This window comes from Lepisma saccharinum, chromosome 2, assembly GCF_977018435.1.
Source record: "Lepisma saccharinum chromosome 2, izLepSacc3.1, whole genome shotgun sequence".
NCBI classification, from domain to species: Eukaryota; Metazoa; Arthropoda; class Insecta; order Zygentoma; family Lepismatidae; genus Lepisma; species Lepisma saccharinum.
Window position 1 is genome coordinate 152,246,747 of NC_139230.1, and position 27,538 is coordinate 152,274,284.

Here is a 27,538-nt window from a genome sequence, read left to right on the forward strand (position 1 = left end):
CTAAACATGCTTAACCTAAGAAAAATACAAACTCGTAGCAAAACGGTATCTGATATAAAAACTAAAGGCAGGGATGTTATATTCTACACGTAATCATGTTAATGTTTTTCCATTGCATTTAGCTATTTTCCGTTCATTTTTCTCTGTGACTATGACTCTCCCACTATGACTAAGGCGGGATAATAAAAGTATCGTGAAACGTGAAAGATCACACATCTACAAACACTTAAAACTTATCCCAGACTCGAAGAAACGTACTTATTTAATTTATGATAATAAATAAATACAAATTGAACAAATTTTAGTGAAACTGTAGATCAACTGGCTACACAAAACGTGAATAAGTTTATGTAGCCAATATTAAAAATTGTGGGCGACTAAAAGGTCTGTACTATCATGAGATAACGAATGATGAAATAATATTTTCTGAACTGAACACATTAAGGCAAAAACTTTTACGGGAATTTCAAGAAATTTATCACAATTTAATGAAACTTTTTGGATATAATATTCTGAATCATATTCACATCACAAAAATAAATGTATTAAGTCACAATAATAAACTCGGTACTCAGGATCTTGAATATTGAAAGACAAGATTTAAAAAACGTTAGCAGAAAATAGCTTAGTAAGGTTAAATTTACGACTATTGGAAAATAGTTTATTTTATTATATTCTAAATAGAACAGGACCCATGATTGTTTAAAAAGTTTGCTTTAGGTTCACTTTTTATTCAGGTAGACAGGCTAATTAGGACTAGAGTTTAAAGTGGGATCCGAACACTGTTATGTGCCTCCACAAGAAAGTCTGATTTAAATGTGATATTGTTAGCGAGAAGGTTATCGGGCGAGCGCGTCTATCATTGTATCTCCATATTTAAACTATTCTCTAAACCAATCCCAAATAGGAAACAATTTACGTGCATTCTATTTTGTTATTTAGCGTCGCTTATCTGCCACTTTTGTCTAATCGCAACGATGAGAATGAATGATGATTAGATGAAATTAATGAAGGGACTCTCACAAAGAACAGCCATGTCCAGGCCGGGACTTGAACCCGGGAACTTCGGTGGAGATATCGAAAGTCGACTAAATTCACAACCCCAGAATTGTTAGGTAAAGGGAAGAAGACTGTGGTAATGTATGTGAGGTAAAGGTAAGGCAAAGGTGCACACATACCATGAAGGCATATGGGGTGACGTGGAGGTAGAGCTCCACATATTCTTGATCTCGGCCATAGTTGGGATGATGCGATCAGCTGATCTCGGCCGTAGTTGGGTTGATGCGATCAGCATCACGCCCGTCCGTTTGAAACCCCCCCATCCCCGCTGGGTTGTCCCCATGTACCCATTGATACGAGGCTGGGTGGGCCTGAGAACCGAACAGAAACAGGGAAATGACTGAAAAATTCCCTGCCCAGATCACCTGCCCCGTGATTCGAACCCGGGTCTTTCGGGTGGTAGCCAGATGTTATACAAACTTCTTTTTTATCCGAGCTGCTGCGGCCATTGTGAGGCATGTGAGGCAAAGTGCAATTTCATGGTTAGAATTCACTAAGAGAAAATCATTTGTTGGATTCTCAAAAGGGGGTATCTGAGAGTTAGTTGTTCCTCTCGTTGGATGGATCATCCGTGAATGAGATGTGCTGTATAAATTACCTGCCCATTGCCAGCCAAGAAGTTACCTTTGCATCGAACTCCGTGGAGAGAAAGCAAGGAAGCGATGTTGAATTCAGACAATCATGCCAAAGAATGTTTACTGCTCAGAATAACCACAACCACTGCCAGCAAGCGTCGTCTTAAGAAGGAAAGAAAGTTCAAATCTGAAATGCACAAGTTAACGTGACTATTTTGCATCAGCTTGAATGCCGCACAAGAGAAAGGGCACCAATCTATTCTCATTCCCCAGGAAAGAAGGTGCTCTGTAAAATCATGAAAGAATATGAAAAAGAGATCGTGTAGTAAGAGCAACGGAATCAAGCAAATTGTTGGGGCAGTTAAAATTAGGAAAGTGAATCTGGATCTTCATGATAATCATTTACGATTTCTATGAAGAACTTCACCGACGTATCATATCATTATCTCTTTCACTGCGAAACTATCAACTTCAGTTCTTAGGACCTGACCTGACGTGTCGGGTTGGAGGCAGTGGCGGATCCAGAACTTACACTTGGGAAGGGCGAATTCCTGTCGGGTACTTTACCTCACTGAGAATCAAATCTAACATACCCTTGCGTTGTTTTATATCAAAAATGTATAGTACTGTAAACAGGAACCAAGTTGATTTTCATGTTCTAGAGATTGGAGTATTGTTTGGAAAAACGGAGTTCCAGGCCTGGAATTGATGCCACAATAAAATGAAGGATCAAATGTGATGAGTAAAGTGATCTCTCAAGGGGTCTTTGGTTCGATCCCCTATTGAGACATATTGTACAGCAAGGTGGATGGATTTAAATCGCGATTTAAATCAGGTGATTTAAAAAAAAAACACTGATTTAAATCACATTAATGAAATAATTTATAGAATAATGTACATATAGATTTTGTAGATATCAGAATCACTTTTGGTGAAAGTACATTAATCTCTTAATCATTGAATGGTGTTTATTAGGCTCTAAGAAAGGAAAAAAATACATATGAACTGATGGGATGAAGCTCATACGATAGGAAATGTAATATGTAAACTATAAACGCACATCAATTTTTCTTGATTTAAAATTCAATAATTTTTATAGGCAAAAATACAAACATTTTTTGTAGAATAATGTACAAAATACTGATCATGCTAAACCATAAATACTGTCATTATCATGAAACTGTAAATAAACATGGCAACTGATATTTTGCAAACTATCATTAAAAGAAATTTCCAAAATTCAGCTACGAAGACTATAAAAATATTTTAAGTTACAATTGTATAGTATATCCAGAATGTATAAATTACAATGGAAGAGAAGTTACTGAAATAATTATAGTTTCCTTAACACACTCGACAAACATTTCCATAGTAGGTTCATATATACAGTATCAAAAACAGAAAAATGTATATTTACATATATTTTTTTATGTGCTTTAACCAAACCGTTCAAATATTTCACATAAAAAAGCATTTCTATATAAAAATAACACATATAGGCCTATATATGTATATATATTGAAGAGACTCAATTTATGACATATTTATGATATATCTGGCAGTTGGGAGGGGCGATCGCCCCCATTGCCCTCCCCGTAGATCCGCGCCTGGTTGGAGTTTGAATTCTACATTGAATAGCAGTGACGTGCGGTGACGTCGACACTTGGGGTAGCAGTCAGTGGCGTGCTCAAGGGGGGGGGAGGGTTGGTGTGAGTCACACCCCATACCTCCCTTTAGGGCCAGTATTCCTTCAAAAAAGAAGAATGTCAATAACAGGAAAAGATTGCAAAATTATGAATGAGTACCAGAAAAAAGTACACGTAACCCCCACCCACATTCGAAAATAAAAAACTATTTGATTTGACTCTAAGCCAGAGATCCTGGGTTCGAATCTCGGATTGGCCATTTGTGTTCTTTGTGTGTGTTCCTTCATCTATTTTGTTGTACCAAAGGTGGCGGAAAAGCGAAGTAAAATAAACCAATTTGAACAATCAATCAATGATTTGATTTCATTTTTGTTACTTAGCGTCGCTTTTTTGTCACATTTGGTTAATTGTGAAGATGATACGATGAAACTGATGAAGGGACGAGCACAGGGAACGCCCATGCCCGGGTCGGGGTTCGAACCCGGAACGCCTGGTGTCGTAGCCCGCTGTGATAACCACTCCCCCGCGCTTGGTTGATTTGGTGACAGGAAACAAAACACAACACACTTTTTTGTAGTTTCTTCAATGATATTCATTTGATTTTTTGAGTTCTGAGATACATTTTTCATTCCAAATTATTTCATTATTCACTGCAACACATAGGACAAGAATGCGCACTCATCACGGGTTCGAATCCTGGCCTGGATTGTTCATATGAGGTCCCTTCACCAATTTCATCATATCATCACTCACTCCTCATTTTCGCGATAACCAAATGTGGCAGAAAAGCGAAGTAAAATAAATCAAACCAACAACAATATGAACACGCGTTCTCTTGCCCAAATAAATACATCCGTATTTATGACTGTTGGAGACAAAGAGTAGTATATTTAAATAAAACACTACTAAAACGAGAGTCGGAGAGAACCTGAGCACATATTTGTAATTTAATCATTATATATTCCATATTTGAAAAAGAAAAAAAGAAAGAAAGCATAACATTATTGTCTGCACATAACACGTTCCCATTTTATAAATAATAAAACTACATCCCATATTATACATACACACATATTGTACAACGTGTAAAAGGTTGTGTAAATACAGAGAACATAAGTACTGCAGAAAATTTTACCCTGTGTTCTTTAGAGGATTTACAAAAAAATTATGAGAAACCAATCCCCTATCTGTCCTATAGGAGATAGACTGGGGGACCTGAAAGCCTGGGCTTTCAACCATTGCAGCGGGGGGCGTGGGGGCAACGGAAGTAGAGGTAGAAATCTTCCTTTTCCTTGGGTCGGCCGTTTCTACCTGGAAACTGGCCTGGCTGAAGAAGAGTGAGCTAGGGTATCCAGCCTGCTTTGCCCGCGGAGAACACCGATGGACGAGAAGCGCGTGGAAAAGAAGGTGTTGCATATGAGCTGTGGTGGCTTTAACAAGACAATAAATATTGTGATTTGAATATAATTCGAGATGTGAGATTGATTGATCTATCTCTGCTAGACTAGCTACTCCTCAGTGCACGTCACTGTTGAATAGTATTACTTGTTTGAAGTTTTAAGTCCACATTACAAGTCTACGAGTATTTGTATTTTTTGTTATTTTTAGTCGCCTTTCTGCCACTTTTGGGAAATAAGTATGAAGTGCCTGGTTAGATTTTTCCATGTTATCACAAAGTTGTGGACTTTTTAAAATGTATTGTCAGTTCACAAACACTGTACATATTTTATTTCATGACTTCTTCATGGCGTGGTGCAAAGCACAAGGGAGAACTTTTCTTTTGACATTTCAAATTAAGTATCTAACCAATCAGTATGCTAGCTTTCTGAGTGTGTAAAATTCAAAACACTTGGCAGTCTATTGCATTCAAATTTAAACGTCACTTTATATTTATCAATCGTCATTATGCAGCAACGGGAAATTGAAAATCAATATATTCATATGTAAATCATCAAACTATGAAATAAATAATGAGACATGTTAAGCTATTACAACAATATTAAGAATTGCTCTTACAAAGCAAAACTTAAAAAATGCGACACTAAATTAAATTTTCTATCCTTAAACGTATCTTAAATGGAACAAGTATTAGGAAACAAATGTTTTGAAGACTTAACCTCATAATCTTATCGTTGTAGGCCTATTGGAGTTCTTTTTTAAATATTATTTTTCGTATAATGCTACGTATTTTGCATAAAATGGAAACAATTTTGATAGTTCTCTTGATGTGCTCATTGAGAAAATTTCTATAATTGTTTGCAAAAAGTTTGATGTTTCACGTACAAGAAGACATTGTGCAGCGCAGCGAGAAACTGTATTATTGCAACTAAAGGCTCATCTGCACTTTTTCAATGGCGAGATTCGACATTTCATATTTTGATGAATCCACTTTTAAAATAATTCAAGATGAACAGGAGACTTGCCGTGACTGACTAAAGCTCCAAAAATGTTGCGCCAGTTATTATTATAGCCATATAGTGTAAGAGATATTTTAACTATTGAGAACAGCTTGCAACAAAAGCAGAAAACAGCATTTTGGGTTTGAGATTAAATCAACCATTTTCTGACAACGCAATTGTCAAAATCTGCTAGGAGGGCCTCTTTTGACTGAAGCTGTCCTAACAGAATGTTATTTTTTCAGGACATTTAGCTGGATCTTGCTCAATTATTACATCAGTATTTGGGTTACTTGCATTTATTTCTTGGGATAGTTCATTATTGTCGGCATTTACTGAAATTTGTAGGGTTGTAAGTATATTATCGTCTCTTCGACCTTAGACGGGTCAATTTGTAAGTACGCTCTTGGATTTGAATGGATCTTCGTTTAAATTCTATTCTCTCGGCTCTTCTTTAGGCTGAGTATGACTAAAAAATCTATCTAAAACAATGGGTCTTTTTTTCTGAAACTTCTTTCGCAGCCCGCCTTTTTTAATATTGCCAACCTGATCAACAATGCGCCGAGTCAATCGCAACATGGGCGAAATGGTCAAGTCCAAGGTGCGGGAAGAGAGATACTACCAGATGAGTGGTTGGACGCTGTGCTGTTGCTACATTTATTACATTTATAAGAGCAAATATTTATTATTTACTTATAATTGAGCCTATTTCGAAGAGGTTTTATACAGTAATATTATAACTTCCAAGTATTCAATAGGCTTATTTATTCTATTCCAATTGTTGGTTCGCCACCATCCCTCCTTTCCGCCGACCCTGTCTATGCCCAACGCTGAGAGTTCACTCTTGTCTACAGCGCCAACGCCGCGTGTTTCTGCTAGAATTGCCAACGATCTGCAAGCGCGGAAACGCAGGGGTGCCCACAAGGGGGGATTATGGCGCAGGTTGCGCCATCGAGATTTTTTGGGAGGATTTTTTCCCTTCAAATGATATAAAATTTAACATTTATATATTTTTGCAAAATACATGTAAACATTTTGCACCTTAAATGCACCAAATTTAATCCATTAGATGAATAAAATAAAGTGTTTAAGGGTATTATCGAAGGGGGGAAGGGAGAAATATCCATCTCTTACATATTAGGCCTTAATTGACACGTGGGTTCTGGGGGAATTCTGAATTAAACTTTGGGGGTGACAGTATCCAACTCTAGGCCTTAGATTATGTCGGGTATTTTAGTTAGAGGGGGATTGAGCATTAAATTGAGGGGGTATCCAATTCTTGTGTATTACTATTGTCTTAAGACTATTGCAGAGATTCTGGTGTGGAGACTGAGAAATAATTTTTTCAGAGGAGGCAATATCCACTCTTCAATATCAACTCAAAGGTAGCTCTAAAATTAGCATGGAAATTTGGTGGTAGGATTGAGTATTAAATTTAAAGGGGGAAATAGGAAGCACTTGATAAAGTGCTAAATCTTAGGTTGTCAATGGATTTCTGTAGTGGAGAGAGAGTTCGAACATTTTGGAGACTTTATTTAGCGATATGGTATCCACACGTTTTCGACCCCCCTTAACGTACCAAAAGAGAAGCTGGAAAAGACTAAATATCTCGGGATCTTAAGAAAGTATTCACACCCCATTAAAATAATATTCTTGAAAGCCTGAAAAGAAATGGATGTAAAAATTTTCTTGCTCGCTTCGCTCGCAATATTTTGTTACGGGAATACGTGTTTGGTGCTTTACTGACGTGAATTTGAGATTTTATAATACGACGCACCTGCTTCAAATTAAACAGTACACCAACACTAAGCACTATATTTTAAGAAGTGATGTTATTAATGAATATCGACAATATTGTTTGTCTTGTAATGCAGCTATAGTATAAAATCTTGCAATCGGTCAAGCTGACGTGTCGACCGCCCCAACCTCCTCACTGCATCGCCAGCTGTTTCGTACCCTCGCGAGGCAGCGGTCAGCGAGGAACATTTCCACCATGAGCAGGTGGCAGGTAGCAGGTAGCAGGGGGTGGGGTTAGCCCATAAGACACCAGCCCTGCCCGTTTTAGCCTGGCACTGCGAGGGAACTTTCGCAGTGTTGACACAGTTGCCACCTTCAGAGATAAGTCGGTAAATACGACGGATTTGTAAGACCCGTTGGGGAAGTAATTTGTGAGAAAGGTACTGTCTAATTTTGTGCCTACTTTTGGAGAAACGAACGTAGTATTTTTCCAAAGTTAAAATGAACATTTTGATAATAGATAGATGCGCCTAGAGGGCCATCCAGACTTTTTAACAAATATAAAAGTAAAAAATCCTATGGTGATGTGAGTTTTCTTTGCCATTTCGACAATTTCTTTTTAAAACAAATGTCTAGGATGTCAGTTGATATACGTGTGAATTGGGGGAGGAGAAGGTGAGAGGATTTGTTTTTTCCCTTCCTCTTGTAATTGTGTTTTTAGGGAAGTGTCCTGCAGTGTATAAAGATAGGTTAGTGAGTGAAGATGAATCGGATTAGTGCGTTATTACTTAAACACACACTGTTTTCCACGTTACCAAACGAGGATAAACATCTTGGTCAATGGCGCAACCTCAAGGAGGGGGCGGGGGGTGGGCATTGCGAAGGTTTTTTTTTCTTGATCACGTTGGCACTACCCATCATAGTTGCCGCCGGCCGCCACTGCGATTTAACTAATCAATGTGCTAGCTTTACTTTTTTTTTCTTCGAAGATTTAAAAATAATATATGGACAATTTAACATGGTATTTCATTCAAATAGACATACATTATTACGTATTCATCCAAACTATTTTGGGGAGATTATGATGAACCATTTTAGGGGCGGTCTTGAGTGATGGGCACCCTTGTTTATGGAGGATGAGCAAGATCAATATAGTGTTCAGTAAAGCTAACAAAAAAGTTACTTTCGGTAGACACGCTACCGCGGCTTGTCTCCATGTCGGTAAAACGTCAGCTTCGTAAGCTGAAATCCTAGGTAGACACGCTGTCGTAATTAAATACTTTGTGGGGATTACGATATGATTTGGGGGGGACGCATGACATGATTTTAGGGGGATGCACCATTGGCCTTGGGGGGGGGGCACCCCTGCGTAGTGTTGCCCACGAGACGAGACTTTGGCCTGTCTCGTCTCGTGGAAATGCTGTCTCGTCTCGAAAATATTCGTTTGTCTCGGGACACATGATCAATCTCGTCTCGTCTCGAATTTTTAAAAGCCTGTCCCGTCTCGTCGGCAACACTACCCCTGCGGAAACGTGACAGGATGTAATAAGCTTGGTATTGTGCAGAAATCTGAAGCATCAAGCCACTACTGGCTGTAGCTTTGACAAGGTTGAATACTTGTTTACTAATAACTCCTCATCCGAGATCGAAGACTGTAACACGAGACGAGAAGACCCTTTTCTCTCTCTCTTTCCACCTCAGCCGTTTCCGCTGCCTTGACCTCGTGTGTAGGAAGGAAGGGCTGATGAGGTAACCACTGTGCACCAAAAAACCAAACATCACGTTCGACCATGGTTGACGGTGTCCCTTGTCCCGAAAGCAGCTGGATTCTCTTCGCAGCATGGAGAATGTCTTGTATTTTATCGACTCTATTGGACCAACAAATTGGACCTCCCCGATGGCGCAGTGGTAGCGTCGTTGCCTTGTAAACAAGGGGTCCCGGGTTCGATACCCGGTGGAGGCACATGGTGGTTCGGATCCCACTTTAAACTGTAGGTCCAGTCCCGATTAGCCTTACTGTATATAAAGTGGACTTACAACACCAAATACATCAAAATACACTATTGGACCAATCCAGAATCTCATTTTATAATGTGATAGTGTGGAGACCCAGGTTCCTTAATGTTCCTGCATGGAGCATCTCTGTGGTTCACCCAGCCTCTAAAAAATGAGAAACTGAAAGAACCTGATGTTGATCACACCACCTCCACAAATGGCCGAGACTGTGAATGTGAGGAATGTAAGCGGCTCTATTTCCGTATCTCCCCAAATGCCTTTACAACATGTTGCAAAGTGCAGGGTTTAGCTTCACTTTACTACTGATAGTAATGCAGCAGCAGCAGCAACAACAACAACTAAAAAAGTTATGGCAGTGATTGAAATAACAAAAATGAAAAGAAAGCTACACATCCCTCCAAACACAGACACAATATTTAGAGGAAAGGCGAACGAAAAAGTTATTTGTTTTATAATTCATCTTGAAATTTTCCCTGTGACGAATGTTAAGGGGATGAGGGACAATTTCGCACCAGTTGTGCATTTATTTCAATATCGTCCGAATGGGCAATACTATTGAGGAAAAAAGCTGGTGTTCAATAGAGTATGAATTTCTCCACATGTTGCAAGTGAAAGTGTTTTTTTTTTTAAAGTTGATTATTAAGCTAGATACGATGTTTGAAAATATGATGAATAAGAATTTTCAGAAACCCATGTATTCCTTATGGGGAATCAATTTCAACTTAAAGTTACGGCTAATCAAATGGAAGTTTCGACATTTCCGACTGTTAATTACTACTTCAGTCTGTCCTTTTTCCGTTGATATATTTTTTTATGCCATCGGAAGTTTGATATTCCGAAGAGAACAAATAAAATAATACTTCCATAAGAGCAATGTATTTCGCCTTGCTTCCTACGGCCATTACTGTGGTGTTCGCCAGATTGAGTTATGGGAAATTTCTCGAGTTTTCGAGAGCTAAAACACTTCTCATTCTCAATCCATATAAATGTATAGCGATACTAGATCTCCAAAACTAGGAAATAGTATTTCCACAACTCACCTTGTGGATATCCTCATAATATTTTCTTCACTATTTACATTTGATACTTTTTGAGTGTTGCAAATCGCAAAATTTAGAATTGCGACATTCAAGCAACGACAGGCGCACATCAATTTAAGAAACTCCTTGTCGTGGCAGCGTCAGACTGCCTCTATCTTCAAGCAGGAAATGCACAAACCACGTTTTTTTAAGACAAGTAAATGCATGCTGTTATTAATAAAAAAAAATATAATTTAGGAATAAAACCTATGTCAATTATATATCTAATTACTTTATGAAATATTCCATGTTGCATTGCTGGAGAGATAATTTTGATTTTCTATTCATTGTTATTGTAATATGCAATACTTGAGCATGGGCCTGGATACAAACTCTTTCTGTAGTATTGTTTACTACTATATAAAAACGTTCAAGTACATTCTAAGTATTCATAGCGACGGAGCTAAGCTCTTTCGAGTCCTGAATAATAATAATAATAATAATAATAATAATTGGAGCAGTTTCCAGTCGGCAGGGCGTATAACTCAACACGAGAGACTCCGGTTCGATTTCCGATGAGAATTATGACAGGTAGTTTTTTTTTCCGTCGACGAATCCGCATAAGCTGCTCTGGGACTCATCCACTCCCTCATTAGTGGGTGCCTGAGAGTGACCTTGGAGGCTGTCAGGGCGTGTTGCTGATCACAGCGAGGCAGAATTGTAAGGATGTATGTGTGCGTGCGTGTGTATAGTCCCTGTAAATCCTTTTTTCTTAAATGAGAAGTCAATATATGACAAATAAAAAATATTCCCCTCCTCTCTTCTCTAGCAATTAAAATGCTGAAATCCTGTTTTTACGTCCTCGTGGACGACATATTATCAAAATGAAGTTGGCATTTTTTGACTGACACTTTTTTGTATGCAAATGTGGTTGAACATCAGCAATTGCGAAGCAGAGGGGGCGACCTCAATCTCTCACCCTCCTCCCTCCCCCGCCGACAAAGACGTGTTCAGTCTACTACCTGAATCGGGGTCAACCAAGCTACCTGAGTTCTACATCTCCAAGCGACACGTAACCGGCAACTGAGCACGAACAATAAGGCAAACAGTTGTTCTAAATGCTCGCAGATGAGCAAGAAGAAGTGCTTGAAGGAGTACGCTAGCACCATTTGCCAGATTACCAAGTACGTATTTTCTACCTCAGCGCGTGCATGTCCACGCACGTGGAAACCCCCTTGATGATGATAATCTACAAAAATCGGTTCGGACACACGTGACCTTTCCGGCTGCGAGAAACAAAAATTTTTACAAAGCACCCATAATTCGAAATTACCTCAGGAGAACACACGTAATGTGTGCAACCTACTTTCAGAAATAGTGTTTTCTTTTCTAACTCGGTCCCTTGGTGGTGTTACGGCACTCCAAACAGGTTCCAGAGAAGGAAGGCATTACGTCAAACGGTTTTGCCAGGATGGAAGAAGAGGCCACTCGAATGCAAAGTATGAATTTAAGCATTGTTACCTTTCGAAGCCTGGAAACTATTGTTATTGTAACTGGACATCACATATATAAGGTGGACCCTAAATGGTTATGGTAGATTTTAAGAGACAGAGTCAACACATGATTACGAAAAAGTTCCCACACTTCACCTTCTTCCAGTTTCATCAGTGAGAAAATACTGCAGAAAAGAGAATTTGGGGAGATAATGAAGCACTCGACGTTGTCTGTGATTGGTTTGGTTTGATTTGGTGTCTTAAGTCCACTTTGTGCACAGTAAGGCTAATCGGGACTGGATCTACAGTTTAAAGTGGGATCCGAACCACTACGTGCCTCCACCGGGTATCGAACCCGGGACCCCTTGATTACAAGGCAACGACGCTACCACTGCGCCATCGGAAGGCCGTTGTCTGTTATTGGCTTTATAGCATTTCACTTTATCACCTGAATCCGTTCTTTCTCTGTATCAGACAATTTACTAGTACAGGGTGTTCCGTAATTGGTAACTCGACAGACGTAAAATGAAGAGATAGGCCGGGCCCATCGCTTGAGACTGTGGACCGCATACGAGCAAGATTACAGAATTCGAGTCAAAAAGGGAGGACATGTCGAACATTTGAATGGTGGGTTAAAAACTTGGATATTTACTCTCTTCACGGACATGCTCTCATCCCCGTGAATGAGTTGGTCTCTGAGCAACCGACTTACAAAATCCCGGAGGGAATTATTAGACACCCTGTATATAGCCCATACTTCAGGAAAACGCTTCCAAGTAGTAGATACATTCATTTTAGTGAAGAACACACAAGCCTTCGAAGGCACACGCAGATGAGTGTCCTTAACTCCAGCGTTACCTTTCGGGAGTATTCTAGACGCACTAGTTAAGAAAAAAATGGCAGCGACGTTGACTGAGGCAGTAAAGCTTTCTAGAGGGTGTACCAAAAGTCCCATTACCCCCTCCTTGAATTGCATACAAACCTGCAAAATGTTATTTTAACAGCATGCGTATGATGAGAGGATGGTATACCATTAAATCAGACCAATGGCCACCATTTACTCTGTGTGCACACCGCCATTTTCATGGCACAGTATTTTTCGCCTCCAGGTGCGATGTGAAATCCTCCGTAACGTGGCTGTCGTGAAGGAAGCAAACTCACTGCGAACAGCTTCTTGAAGTTCCTCAGTTGTCTGATAACGAATTTGGGCGACTTTCTGTTTGATCTGCCCCCATAGCGCATTATCACAAGATGTCAGATTTGGACTTCGGGATGGCCATTTTAAAGGCGCTGATAAATTTGGCGATCCTCGTCCAATCCGTTTGTCTCTGAACACATCATTGAGGGATTCTCTTAAAATGGTCACCCCGAAATCCAGATCTGACATCTTATGTTACGGAGGATTTCACATCGCACCTGGAGGCAAATAATACTGTGTCATGAAAATGGCGGTGTGCACACAGATCCTATGGAGTAAATAGTGGTCATTGGTCTGATTTAATGGTATACCATCCTCTCATCATACGCATGCTGTTAAAATAACATTTTGCCGGTTTGTCTACAATTCAAAGGGGGGGGGGGAATGGGACTTTTGGTACACCCTGTATAGTTTATGTTGGTAGTATCGAACCCTGGATTTTTCTTCTTCTTTTATTGTTATTTGACGTTACTCATAAATTATTGTCCCAAGTCGATGCTGCTTTTATACAGACGTCCACTGCATATGTTTGAAGACATTCCAATATTGAATACACATGGAAAGTGTGTGTCTGTCAGCAATGTACAGTCATCGGCAAAAAAATGGGAGACCTAGATTCTGAAATATTCGCTTCCCTGCGAGGCGTTGCGTGTGTTGCCTAAGTCTACCGCGGTGGTAGAACTTGCTATTGAAAATTTGCTATTAAAATCCACTTATCGCCGTAGAGTTAGGCAACATACATAACGCCTTGCAGGAAAGTGAGTACTTCAGGATCTAGTTGTCCCATTTTTATTGCCGGTGACTGTACGTACCGTCAGAAGGATATGGTCGTTGCTACGAAATCAATAAGAATACCCTAAAATTACTACAATTTATGTTCCTTTTTGGTTCACAAGCAAAATAACGATAAAAGTCAGGAGGCAATGAATGGTGTAGGGTGTTTTTCAGGACTGAGTGTACGTTGTATCAATTTCCTCGTGTTTTTTAGTAAGTCGCTTACAACGGCAATTTACGAACCCCTTCCTGAAAGTCGGGTTCAATCTACTGCACTAATAATAAACTTCTCGTCTATACCAACTGGCTTTAGTAATTATTTTAGTAGTATATTGGGACGGAAGCCACCCTTGAACCCCTCTATATAAGGCATAAGGTATAGTTTTTAGGGCGTCATTTTTGGTCAAATACTGGAAATTTCACTTGGGGATCGGGTTAATGTAATTCAGCATACCCTGATTACGTTAAAACGGCATGTTCCCAACTTTTGCCTCAAAATGCACAAAGAAGCTCATTTAGGAGACTTTTTTTTTCGGAAATCTGACTAGTCTAGGTCTAAATCAACACAGGTATCGTCTCTACTAACTCTCAGATTACAAACCTTGTCTAAATCGAGACAAGGCTACGACTGACTTGAACCGGCCCGATGGACGAATGCACTAAGTGTTCCACCCACAGGGTCCCCGGTCTTCGAATCCCGGACTGGGTGTTCTTTGTGAGTACCGTATCAATCCATAGGATTGTATGTTTATTTTATTAAGTCTCTCTGAACGCTTCATGTTGACCAGGGCATTCACTTGTTTTCTCAGCTGTCTCAAGCCTCTTAGGCATGTTTACAATGCATTGTGTTGTGCCATGCAAACCTCCTGAGCATTCAGGAAACAGGTAACACTTCTGGGTTTGGTGTCAGCGGTTTGCATGGTAGCAATTATAATAAACACGATTCGGCGATTCGGCATCGAGGAAGAGCTCGATGGCCAGGGAATATAGAGGTGAGACAAGCTGGGAAGTGACTGGACTTTGGGAATTGAGTTGGTAGAGAGAGGAGGTCAGCAAGGCAGGAGGTCGATAGTGGAAGCACGCTTTGGTCAAACAAGTTAGAAGCTTACAGAGGACTTCGCTATTTTGATTCAGCTCAGAGACTTCAGTTAGACAGGTAATTATCCTACACCCAGCCATGATACAGGTTCAACGGTTCACAAAATCCAACGAGTTGCCATTGTCTTTTCAGTAGTTTAATTCCTTTGTGTAATTTGTACCTTTCGCATGCCAAGCAATAACTCGTCATGTCAATGACGAGTGGTCTCATCAAGAGGATGAATGATGAGTAGTTTACATCACCCCATCAGTTAACTGGTTCAGATCCCTTCATTCTACAGAATGACACGGTACCATTTCATCATCATCTTCGCGACTATCCAAAAGTAGCAGAAGGCGAATTAATAAACCAAATCAACAACAACAATCACATCATTAAGTGGTCGACTTTCGATCAGGCAACCAAAGTTCTTGGATTCGAGTCCCGTTCTAGGCATGGGTGTTTCTTGTGACTGTCTCTTTAAGAATGTTATCTAATCATCATTCAACGTCACAATTAGGCCCAAGGGGAAGAAAAGCGACCAAAAATAGCAATAAATACGAAAATACCAATGCAACCAACTTTCGTATCAGCTCATTGAAGTGGAAGGTGATGTATAATCGAGCATTGGGAATACTTTGGGATGGTTGTAGTATAGTGAAAAATTATTTTTCCTCCTGGGGCCTAGTGTCCTTTGCATTTCCCATTTCGAGTGCCTTTTACTAAGAGGACAAACCTACAGGAATTATACAATAATCTCGACATTATAACTGTTCGATACCCGGTGGAGGCACAAGTGGTTCGGATCCCACTTTAAACTGTAGGTCCAGTCCCGATTAGCCTTACTGTGCATAAAGTGGACTTAAAACAGCAACTCGAAATTATAACTATCCTCAAGAATATAGATGTACGCATATACAAGGAGTATCATAAGTGATAGATCAAACTCAAACGGCAAAAAGTACACGATAGTAGTCAGTGGCGGATCGTAACCACACATTCACTATTATCTCGCGAACGGTCCGTTTGCGACCCCATGTTTACTGAGACCTTTTTGCTTCCACTATCGTGTACTTTTCACAGTTTCAGTTTGCGCTATCACTTATGATACACCCTGTTTATTTGTAGAAGCATGCTGCAAAAATTTTCAAAGCATTCGAGACAACCACGAGCGAACTAAAGTTACAAAAAGTAACCAGTAATGAGGTCAGAGTAGACTAGCGCTCACCACTTTTTCACCCCCTTCCTCCCGGCACGAATAAGCATCATGGCCTCTTCTCTAACCCTTTCCCTAACGTATCGCTAGCGACATTACTGACAAACATATCCGAAAGGGTGCACGCTACATATACAAATGAACTGAATCGTGAAATGGTCTTTAGTCATGCATCGGGGTTACGCTAATTAGCAAAGTTCCAGGCTGTAAAGGATCAAGAGGCGTTTGTTTCACTCATGAAGCCATTCTTAACAACTTTCCCTGCTCCAATGCAGTGGATGGTCGACAGCCGGCACTTCTGAGCTAAACGATTCTCTAATTATCTTGAGCATTCCGTTTGGACAACTACCGCGTCGCTTTCTCTCAATACCATACTTCCTCAATATTCAGGTCTGGTTTTAAATAGCCATACGCTTCCGTAAAGCACATGCGTGCGTGTACGTAGAGCTATGCACATGACAGCCTGATTGAAATACGTGCGAGAGTTTGGATACAACTCCTCCTGCCAAAACTCCTCTACCTCTTCCTGCAATCATTGTTGACTGTGTCCAAACGCCTACGTCAAGATCACAAGATCACCCATGGCTTACAGGACGCACCATGAACTCAAGAACACGGAATCCATTCTAGTTCGATTACAGAATACACCAACAGTTTCCAGTCCTTCAGATACTGATTACATAACGCTGTTCGAGTATTCCAAAGACGAAACATCCCTTCCTTAAACTGAAAGCATTACACTCGGTGTAATATCATATTTAATATATATTGACTTTCGGCAGATTGAAAGTTGAACTAACATGGAAACAAGGAAGTTATAACATCGTTCTCTTACTTAAAAAGTACAGTAATTTTCTTCCATCGCCGTTCACGTGAGGCACTTGACTCGCGGTTCCGCTACCTAAAGTTCTGCGTTCAAAACACCGGCTGGGCATTGTACTGTACCTCTATCAAAATACATCTTATCAATAGTCATAATCAGTGTAGCGAATTAACATAAATAGGTAGAAAGTCGCGTATATGGAGCAATATATATATACAATACATATATGTATGTATTGTACCAACAAAACGCTGCCTATGCCTTATGTAACTGGAGATTTAATCCTCTGTAGAAGTGCAACGAATAATAAATACTACAGGGTGTACCAAAAGTCCCATTACCCCCATTGAATTGTAGACAAACCTGCAAAATGCTATTTCAACAGCATGCGTATGATGTGAGGATGGTATACCATTAAATCAGACCAATGACCACTATTTACTCCAAAGGATCTGTGTGCACACCGCCATTTTTATGGCACAGTATTATTCGCCTCCAGGTGCGATGTGAAATCCTCCGTAACATAAGATGTCAGATCTGGATTTCAGGTGGCCATTTTAAGAGAATACCTCAATGATGTGTTCAGAGACAAATGGAATGGACGAGGATCGCCAAATTTACCAGCACCTTTAAAATGGCCACCCCAAAGTCCAAATATGACATCTTGTGATAATGCGCTATGGGGACACATCAAACAGAAAGTCGCCCATAATCGTTATCCGACAACTGGGGAAATTCAAGAAGCTGTTCACAGTATGTTTGCTTCCCTCACGCCAACCATGTTACGGAGGATTTCACATCGCACCTGGAGGCGAATAATACTGTGCCATGAAAATGGCGGTGTGCACACAGGTCCTCTGGAGTAAATGGTGGTCATTGGTCTGATTTAATGGTATACCATCCTCTCATCATACGCATGTTGTTAAAATAACATTTTGCAGGTATGTCTACAATTCAAAAGGGTGGGGGGGGGGGGGTAATGGGACTTTTGGTACACCCTGTATATGCAATGCGTTCATTTTGGCTCGGGGCAGAGATAGCGCGTGATTGCAGACGGCGAGGCATAGCACAGATGCCGGTATTTTTATCCATAATGTCCCGCTTATTTTTATGCATATATGTTCAGCATGCAGACAATTATATTTATATTGCATAACGAGAAAAACGCAAATCATGATAGATCATATGTATCCCAAAACCGAAGGAAAAAATCGTTGGAGACAACTTACAGGTATGTGCAGAACAAGTTTCATACTGTCAAGCAGGGTTAAAACCTGAGAAATGACTCAAGTGTTCTTTCTCAAAGCATATATGTCTGTGAATAAGAATCGAGTTGCACTTTATGCGTCTTACTTTCCCAAACAATTACAATCATTAAAGGAATATCAGAAGTCCATTTGCCCAAACAGGCATTCTTAAATGAATTATTTAATTGCAAAAACGGACATTTTGTGGCACATGCAACATATTTTTCAAACAAATTATATTACTGATTTTTCATGTGACATGAAAAGTTGAAGCATTATTATGAAAAGTCTGCCTCTGGTGTCCGTTTGTCTCACCTGTACCTATGCTTTATTCGATAAGCATTTTCAAATATCTAAAACAGATGCAGCGAATCCAAAAAAGAAATTGTATAATCGCATTATTCACTAAGAACATCTGAATAATACGAGTATTTCGAGATGAACTTTAGTAGCAAGTTTAATGATGGCGAATAACATTTTACTTCTTTTATTCCATTAATGCTAAAGAAGGTAACTTGCGCGTTCAGGTCATTCGGAAGTATAAAAGAGAGCAACCTTACCTTCCAGTACTGCTTGAGACAGAACGTGCAGATAGGAATCTTTCGGTCATCACAGGGAAACCACCCTTTCTTTGGCTTCACTTCAACGCAATATGTTGGACTCGATTGCTCACTGGATGAAAGGTGGACAGGCAGTAGAGCATAGTCTGGGTAGATGGTAACATACCCAAAGCCCAATCCTTTGTGATGTCGGTAAGCTATGGAAAGAAAAAAAACAATACTACCAGTGCAAAACAAAATATCCACATGTCATTATTTAAAGGTGACAATTGATACACACAAAAAATTCTGAAACCGACAAAAATAAGCACTGAAATAATAACAAGAAAGGAGTGCCACGATTATCACATCTCAACTGTACCTTAAGAGAAAGTACGGATGATACTGAAGCAAACTAACAGCAAGCAAAGAGAAAATTGAAAAATTACAAAACAAAACTGTTGAAATGATATAATAAATAGCAAATTTAGGGAATCTACGAAAATGAAGTAACGCAAATGGCAGTCTGACAGCCGTCAAGACACTAAATGTCTAAAATATTACAAATTGGATGATTTTCACATTTTTTTTATGCCGAGTAAATTATCAGAAAAATCCATTGGAAACCCATTTCAAAATTTAAGAAATATGCGAAATTATAATAAATAAATACAAAATTAAAATATGTAAGACTGTTGCTGACAATCATCTTTGGTATTTTTTTTAAACAATACTAAGCTAGTGGTTTATCGTATCATTTGTTGGATCTATGATTTTTCTATACATGTGCTCAAGAATCAGAGTTAGGTTCAAACAACTTTCGTGCAGTTTTATATATTACTAGCTGATTGCCCGGCGTTGCCCGGGTATTTATTTATTCCAATTTTCTATTAAAGTTGTCCGTGGGAGAAACACACCGATATTAAATCCACTCCGCAGTAGTTAATAAATTGCTCCTGTGACTTGTTGATCGTGATCGAGAAAGAAAGAAAGAAAGAAAGAAAGAAAGAAAGAAAGAAAGAAAGAAAGCAAGCAAGCAAGCAAGCAAGCAAGCAAGCAAGCAAGCAAGCAAGCGAGGGAGCGAGGGAGCGAGTGAGTGAGTGAGTGTGTGTGTGTGTGTGTGTGTGTGTGTGTGACCCTACTGTAGGTCACTTTTTACATTTTATTTTTCACTCCCTCTCACCCCCCATGCCGATAGGTGATGAACTTGGAGTTGAATGGCATTCGTAGTGTCACTATCCATCTTAGCGATCCCGAAAACTATGGATTCCACACTAATATCGGTCGTTTTCGATTATTTTTACATGTCACCTCCTTCCCACCCCCACCCCTAGGGGTGCCAGATTGCAAGTTGACATTATGTGTACCAAGTTTGGTTGAAATCGCTCCAGGCGTTCGAGATTTATGCCGGAACAAACATACATGCATACATTTTTATATATACAGATTCTATCCTTCCTTCAGATACACAGATGGACTTCAAGTTGTCAATTTTTATTTTGTTTTCAATAGATTTTCAGTGATCTTGCAGTGATCTTTTCTTTCAAGCAGCTTCAAAATAAAAATATTAGTTTCCTACATTATTGCAGTTTATAGGGTAATATGTGCAACTTAGGAAACCAAAAGTGATACAAATTTGGGATGAAAATTGCACTCTAGCTAGGCAAAATGTTGATATGGTTAAATTATTCTTCTCACATTAGGAACTTTAAATACACATGAACAAAGATACACGGTGAAATGAAACTACAGTATATTTATCATGAAAGAAGCAGTTCAGCTGAGTGTATGCCATAAACAAACAATGTTTAAAAGCACAAGAACACCTACTTCTGTCATGCGATTGAAACACGACTGGGTATCTAACATGACCGTCTTTATAGGCACTTGCTTATGCCGAGTGCGCCCAGAAAAGTAAGAACTCTTGCTATAATTTTGGAGGTGATACAATACAGGTAAGTTTACTCTATGCAAGTTTATAGTAATATTAATGTCACTTGTTTCACGAATTCTCAGGTCATTTTTTGTCACATTAACAATTTTAAATAATTAATTGAGAAAATATATAACATATATTACTTGCCACCGAGTAAAATGTTACATTTTCACTGGTAAAAATGAATTTCCTTTGAAGCTCACTTAGTATTCTATATACTGTCTCACTCATATTTTATACTCATCACTCATTCATGCTTAATACACCATCAAGAAATTACTGTCACAGAGAAGAAAGCAAGTAAAGCATGGCTCTAATACTCACATGGACGTTGACTTCGCAGGGTTGCATCTAATTCGCGTATTTCATCCAACTCAATGCAGGCAGCTGTAGGTGGCTGAATGTAGGCCTTGGACAACAATGGAACCATCATTCCTTGGCAAAACGTTGTTTCTCGTAACACTTTTGCCTTCTCAGTTTCTTCATCTTTAATGTCCATCGTTCTACATTTTCTCAGTCTCAAGATTTTCCTCTCCTATAAAAAAATAATAATACAACTTTTGAAAACAATATTTTTTAGTACGAACTACTATGGATGCAACCTACACACACAGCTTCAAGGGATCACTATAATATCCATAATGAAAGGCACAGGGAAATGAAGACAGGGCCAATGGAAAAAATTTCAATGAAGTAACTAAAGCAGACTATAAATCATTGAAGTATATTGTACCTCCCCTCCCCCCAAATTTTTGGTTACGCGTATACATCGGATATTTCAGCTCTTTTTCCAAACTTGAGACATAAGACTTGTGATTCGGTTCTTTGGGGACTAGGAGTTATACAATATCTGACTGCAGTCACAGTGTGTGCTTTTTGAGGTGGGGGGGGGGGTTCAAAATCATACATGCTACAGTGCACGATGTGTAAACTGTTAGCTGGAGGATGTTTGAGCCTTGAGGCTTCACTTTACTTGCATATGGTATGGAGAACTATGACAAGACTTTAGCAACCTAGCGATTTGGGTAATGGGTACCTTATTTAAGTCGTGTGATAATTCTACGACACCAGAGGTCCCGGGTTCGAATCCCGGTCTAGGCATGAGTGTTCTTTGTGATTGCCCTTTATCGATTTCATCAAATCATCACCCATCCTCATCTTCGCGATTAGCCAAAAGTGGCAGAAAAGCGAAGTACAATAAACCAAATCAATCAATGTTGTAAGTGAAATTATTTCTCAGTAGATATCATTCAGATATAAAATTCCATTATCAAAATCTTCGTGTAAGTACTCATCTTTCTTCCTTAAGATTGGATTGCGATAAATAGGGTGTTTTTTTTTAAACAATCGTACAAAATTTTGAAACAGTGTAAGCTAATAAGTGAAAAGGAATATGGTGTGTTGATACACATATATAATTCAAAGTTCATTCCATCACAGACTAAGTTTTTATTCATATCACGATAATGTATTACAAAAACCATCTTTCCCTCAATAACATATACAACTAATGCAAAACTGACACAACATACTAATTGCTAAGTGGTGAAGATCAGCCTTCTTTTCAGCTAAAGCGGCCACTCTAAGTCACAGTTATTCAGTTCGTTAAGATACAGCATGGCTAGAAGGATACACCGCAACCTCACGAGTTCAATCTATGTTTTATCGCTCTATATCGGTTCCTGCCCCTTATTCCAATTCTCAATTTTGAAACTTCTCTTGTTTCTCTTCCTCAAGTACAACCCTTGCAGGCATGACTTACAATCACGAGTTTGTAATAAATGACATCCTTTTTTTCTCCGGATTCGATCACGAGACGATTAAGTCACTGCACTCGTGTTACCGGGCATTCACGTTTTGCATTACATGGGATGCAAATCGCACGAACAAATTGCTATTTTTCGACAACGAGTAATGGTTCTCCCATCTGCTGAGATACCAATTTTGTTTTCTCCTCAGAAGTGTGTTCGTTACATCAAAGAAATCATGGCGTATATTTCCAAATTCGGCGCGCGATCTTATCTCAATCAGTGGATTCGACGATGACATAGAGAAGTTCGCTGTGTCATGAACTTAATCTACATGCAGGTACATTTTCATGGTTAACATCATAAAGTAGAACGTGTGACCAAAGAGGATTCTAGTCGTTTCGGTGGCCGATCGCATCGAGTTCTGGACTCTCGGTCCCAGATTCGAGTCCCATCCATTCTCATCACAGCGATCTGATAAAATTGGCAGAAAAGCAACAGTAAATAACAAATATACAATACAAAAACATTGATTTTCTTCTGCATGACATGTCAAAAATTTTAAAAAGGAATGCTCTTTCTTCCACTGTGATGCTAACCCAACTTGTCACACGATAACAATTTATGAAAGCACGCACACGGCTTGTTACTGGTGAGTGTGTAGGCATGGCACTGTACTCGCTACTGGATATTGCAAGACTCTTCGGTTATCTGATCCTTTTTCTTGACTTATTTTACGAGTTGATACACGTTGTAACGCAAGTAAAGAAAATCTTCCGAAACATTAAGTTTTGTTTGAGAAAAAAAAAAAGTACTCAAGAAAGCTGAAGCATTTAAAGATTTACGGAATTTTTCTTCTTCTAATTTTAAAATCGAATGAAAATGTCCTAATTCCCCCCCCCCCCCAATATGCTTGGTTATTTGATGCATTCTTTCAGCAGGAACTTCATGTACTTTCAGGGCTTGGTATGTTCTTAGATTTCTGCATACTTTCTTCAATAGTAAGGAAGTTTGTAATGAATTTACTTAATATAGATGTCCAGATCTTTTGTTACAATTCCTTAAAAAAAACTGAATATGCATCACTAAGTTCGCAAACTATCAAAAGACTGCACTTCGTATTTGACTAATTTCAGTCGGACACACTTTAAAAAATATTACATAATAACTGTGTTTTTATCTATCAATACTCATGACTGAACATGCATTTTGATAATGGAATAACACAAAAAAAAAACAAAAAAAACGAATATCTATACATTCAAAGTTTGCGGTTGGAACATAGATCACATTAAGTCTTAGGTACGATATAAGACAAACTGGTTGTATTATTTGCTGTAAATCAATTCGCTGATAAGGGTGTTTAAGAAGCCATGGACACATTGTAAATTTCTTGGCACAACAAAATTCGGATTACATTTCTAGATACCTCAGACACAGAATGTTCTAAATATTCCCCCTTTCCAAATTAAAGAAAAATCCTGATGAAAACACAAACCTGGGGTACGGCTATCACCAAATTTGCATTGCCTTCTCCACGATATTTCCATTTTCGACCTCGCAGAGTTAATTTACGAAATGTCCATTCTCCTGTTTTAGCATCCAACATTCCGTTGCAAGAATTTTCTCTCTCCAATCTGTAAAGAAAAAATACATTTCAGAATTCTAGTATTTCATGCATGCAAGTTTTACCAGTTGAACATCAAAATACATTTAAAATACACTTCCTGTAATGACTACATAATTTTTACGGTATGAAAAGCTTGAAAAAACAAAAATGGCGCGTCAAATTAATAGGACATATTGAAAGCTTGTCGAGTAACTCACTTAAAACTATAACGAAAAAAAAGTATCAATGTATTGTTAGCAGAAGAACCGTAACTTTATGGTGGATGGACTGGCAAAAGTCCAGGGGCCCATGAGGTCAGGCCGGTACCCAAGGGAGGGGCCATGCCCCACTCGAACTATGAAATATTTAAATGTGAAGATATAAAAAAATGTAAAAAGCTATGAAAATAACATCGACGATTTTTCAAATTTGTAAAATTTCAATTTTGTCCATACACAAGTGAATTTGTTTATTATGTAGTGAGGCAGACTCCAGAAGTCTGCAATATTGGTAATTTTTGTTTTGTAACCATTGATGCAAGGCTATCAGCAGTGGCGGCGATTGGGGAGGGGATTGGAGGGTAGTTGCCCCCACTACTTTTCCAATTTGTCAACCAAGAGAAAGTAAATTGTCCTTGTCGACCAGTTTTGGCATCTAGACGGAAATGTATCTCCTTTTTTTTTTTTTTTTGTTAAATCACTCTAGAGTTCTTTATTACAATAATAATTAATAATACCTACAATTTAATTTATAAGTATATTATTTTATACTAAGCGGCTGTGTGGATGTTTGTTGGAATGAGGGGGAGGTATCGGTGAGTTGATTCTTTTTCTGTTACCTTGGACCGTAATGTTGCAACTCTACAATTGTATGTTCAGCTCTAGCTGTACGGCTAGCACATCATTCTACGACGCTAGAGTTCCTGGTCCGATTCCCAGCCTGGGCATATGTGATCTTTCTGAGTGTGTTCCTTCATCAATTTCATCATACCATCTCTCATCCTCATCGTTTCGATTTGACAAACTTGGAAGAAAAGCCACGCAAAAATAACGTTAATTCAATCAACCTCACAGCATTTCTGATCTTCTCTTTGTTCCACATTTTCAGATCTACACCCTCCCCTTTAAGAAAATCCTGGGTACCGGTCTTATAACAACATATACAAAATGAAGATAAAACTCGAATGTAAGATTTAATATAAGTATGAAATCTGATTGATAATCATTAAGAGAGAGTAAGAATTTTTAAAAATCTAACACTTAATAAAAACATTTCTACTATTTTATAATCTCTTCAAACACGCACGCGCATATTTGGCTCCTCTTTCAAAAAAATCCTGGGTACGGTCCTGCATGAGGTGAAGGGGGCCTGCTCACATTTTACCTCTTATTTTAAAGTTTTTCTGCCTCTTTTTTCCCTAATAAAGCAGTTTTAACACTAATTGAATGAAATACATAGGATACGAGTTCTAACATCTGCATGAACAGGAAAAAACAAATGGCACGTTGACAGCGTGGTAAGAATATGTTAAGCAACTGGGTAGGGAGGTAGGTGGGTGAGAGTATGTCAAAACTTTGTGATCGAATTATTCCGCTTAATTCAGCTGCTATCGCAAATCCTATTTTGTTCACAAAATTCGCGACTAACTTGCCAGTTTCAAGGTTACCATCCACATGTGCAGATGCCTTGCATAATTTGAACATTTGCAAGTATTTAGTGTTAGAATGTAATTTAAAAATATGCAAGTGGTAGTAAGAAATGACGGGAGGAAGAAAAGCTTTCTAAGCTCCCGAAAATCGCCGCGTATTTTTCTCAGGTTGAAACCCATAAAGTAACCAAAAAATACTAGTAAGGAAGTTAGTGTCACACGGACATCTGATCAAAGAGTCTTAATAATGTCCTGAAGAATGAGTGTGTTGCCGAGGTTTCGAAACATTATTCAGAGTGTGTTGCAAATCGGTATCATTTCAATTTGAAATATGTGGAGGATTCATGCAAGACGGACATAGGTGAATTTCCAAGAAGTAAATGATCGGGTAAGATTTATTATGGAAAATGGACAATGTAAACCTAAACGTTCCACTGATAAAGACAATAACGGGAAAACTTATTCAGACACGTATTATTTATACAACTTCAAAATCTGGTCTAAGAAAGAACTTGGTTATTTTGTTCACAGATCCTTAAGAAGGCATACTATGAACTACGATGGCATTTTGGAGATAGAACTTCAAAGAAATTACATAGAGTTTTGATATATGGTTATTATGATTGGAAACATCATACATGAAGCAATAAGAAGCCATTAATCGTCCGAAACACAACCGGATTCCTCCCTTACCTATGAACAATCATGGTACGCTCATCGGAACTTGAATCGGTTATAAAAAAAAACAAAGGTTATTTTGGTACCAAGTATTACACAGACTTCTTAATGTTACCCTAACCCTTGCAATGTGCAACTTACCTTTCCGTGGGGATACAGAAAAAGTAGATAGTGAGGAACGTGATAGTGGAAATTTTATTAGCATTAGTTGGCAAATTATGATCCGGTTCTGCAAGAAATTCTCAATAAATATAAGGGGTGGATAAAATGGATAGTCCTAATATCTTATATCTGTAAAGTGGAGAGCAAAGTAGTTAATGAAATAAAGGAAGGTTCCCTTTCTATTCCATTATAATGGATTCCACCAGACCTATATCTAAGAAGGATCAGCTTCGTGCAATTTATCGTTACCGTGTGATTCAGAGAGATGAGAACGGAATACAAAGAGTATTGGAAATCGAATAATCCTTCCTTTGTTTTCATGTAGTAGAGGACAAATTTGCTGTATTTTTATCAGAGATCATGAAAAAAATATAAAAAAATATGATTTTAATTAATGAAATGTCGTGGGCAAACAGCCGGATATTTGCACAGTAAGACTAATCTGGACTGGATCTACAGTTTAAAGTGGGATCCGAACCTCCATGTGCCTCCACCAGGTATCGAATCGGGACCTCTTTATTACAAGGTGACAACGTTACCACTACGCCATTGGGGAGGCGTACAAAACAGAATACCAAATATTGAGCCAAATGCAATTTACGTACATTGCGTTGTCCACAATTAAAATCCTGTAGTGAATGATGCAGTGGCAAAAGGTGAAGAAATGAGAATATTTTCTTTACATAATCCAACGTTTCTTTGGCCTAGCATCAAGCGGTGGAATATTCTTCGCAGGTTTTTTGTCCAGCGGAGATGACCCAAAGAATAACCGGAAAAAGTAAATCCACATCTGATGATAAAAATGAACCTCGGGCACGAAAGTTGTACATTGAAAAATTGTATATTTTTTTTTTACTTGGTCGTTTTGCGATACAAAATGTTACAGACAACAAAGTTGTTTCCAACACATTTCAATAAAATAATAACAACAATAATAAAAA

At 38.7% G+C, this 27,538-nt stretch overlaps 1 protein-coding gene across 1 annotated transcript in view; it reads right to left on the bottom strand.

The window, feature by feature from the left end:
- Positions 1-27,538, bottom strand: part of LOC145983708 (inositol-pentakisphosphate 2-kinase-like) — a 325,632-nt gene that overhangs the window by 58,388 nt on the left and 239,706 nt on the right. Inside the window, exons 6-8 of the mRNA XM_083116761.1 lie at positions 23,999-24,137; positions 21,077-21,287; positions 18,838-19,034 (exon numbers count right to left, since the gene is read on the bottom strand). Of these exons, the coding sequence (XP_082972887.1) occupies positions 18,838-19,034; positions 21,077-21,287; positions 23,999-24,109 (519 nt within the window). The 5' untranslated portion in view covers positions 24,110-24,137. The remainder of the gene's footprint in view (positions 1-18,837; positions 19,035-21,076; positions 21,288-23,998; positions 24,138-27,538) is intronic.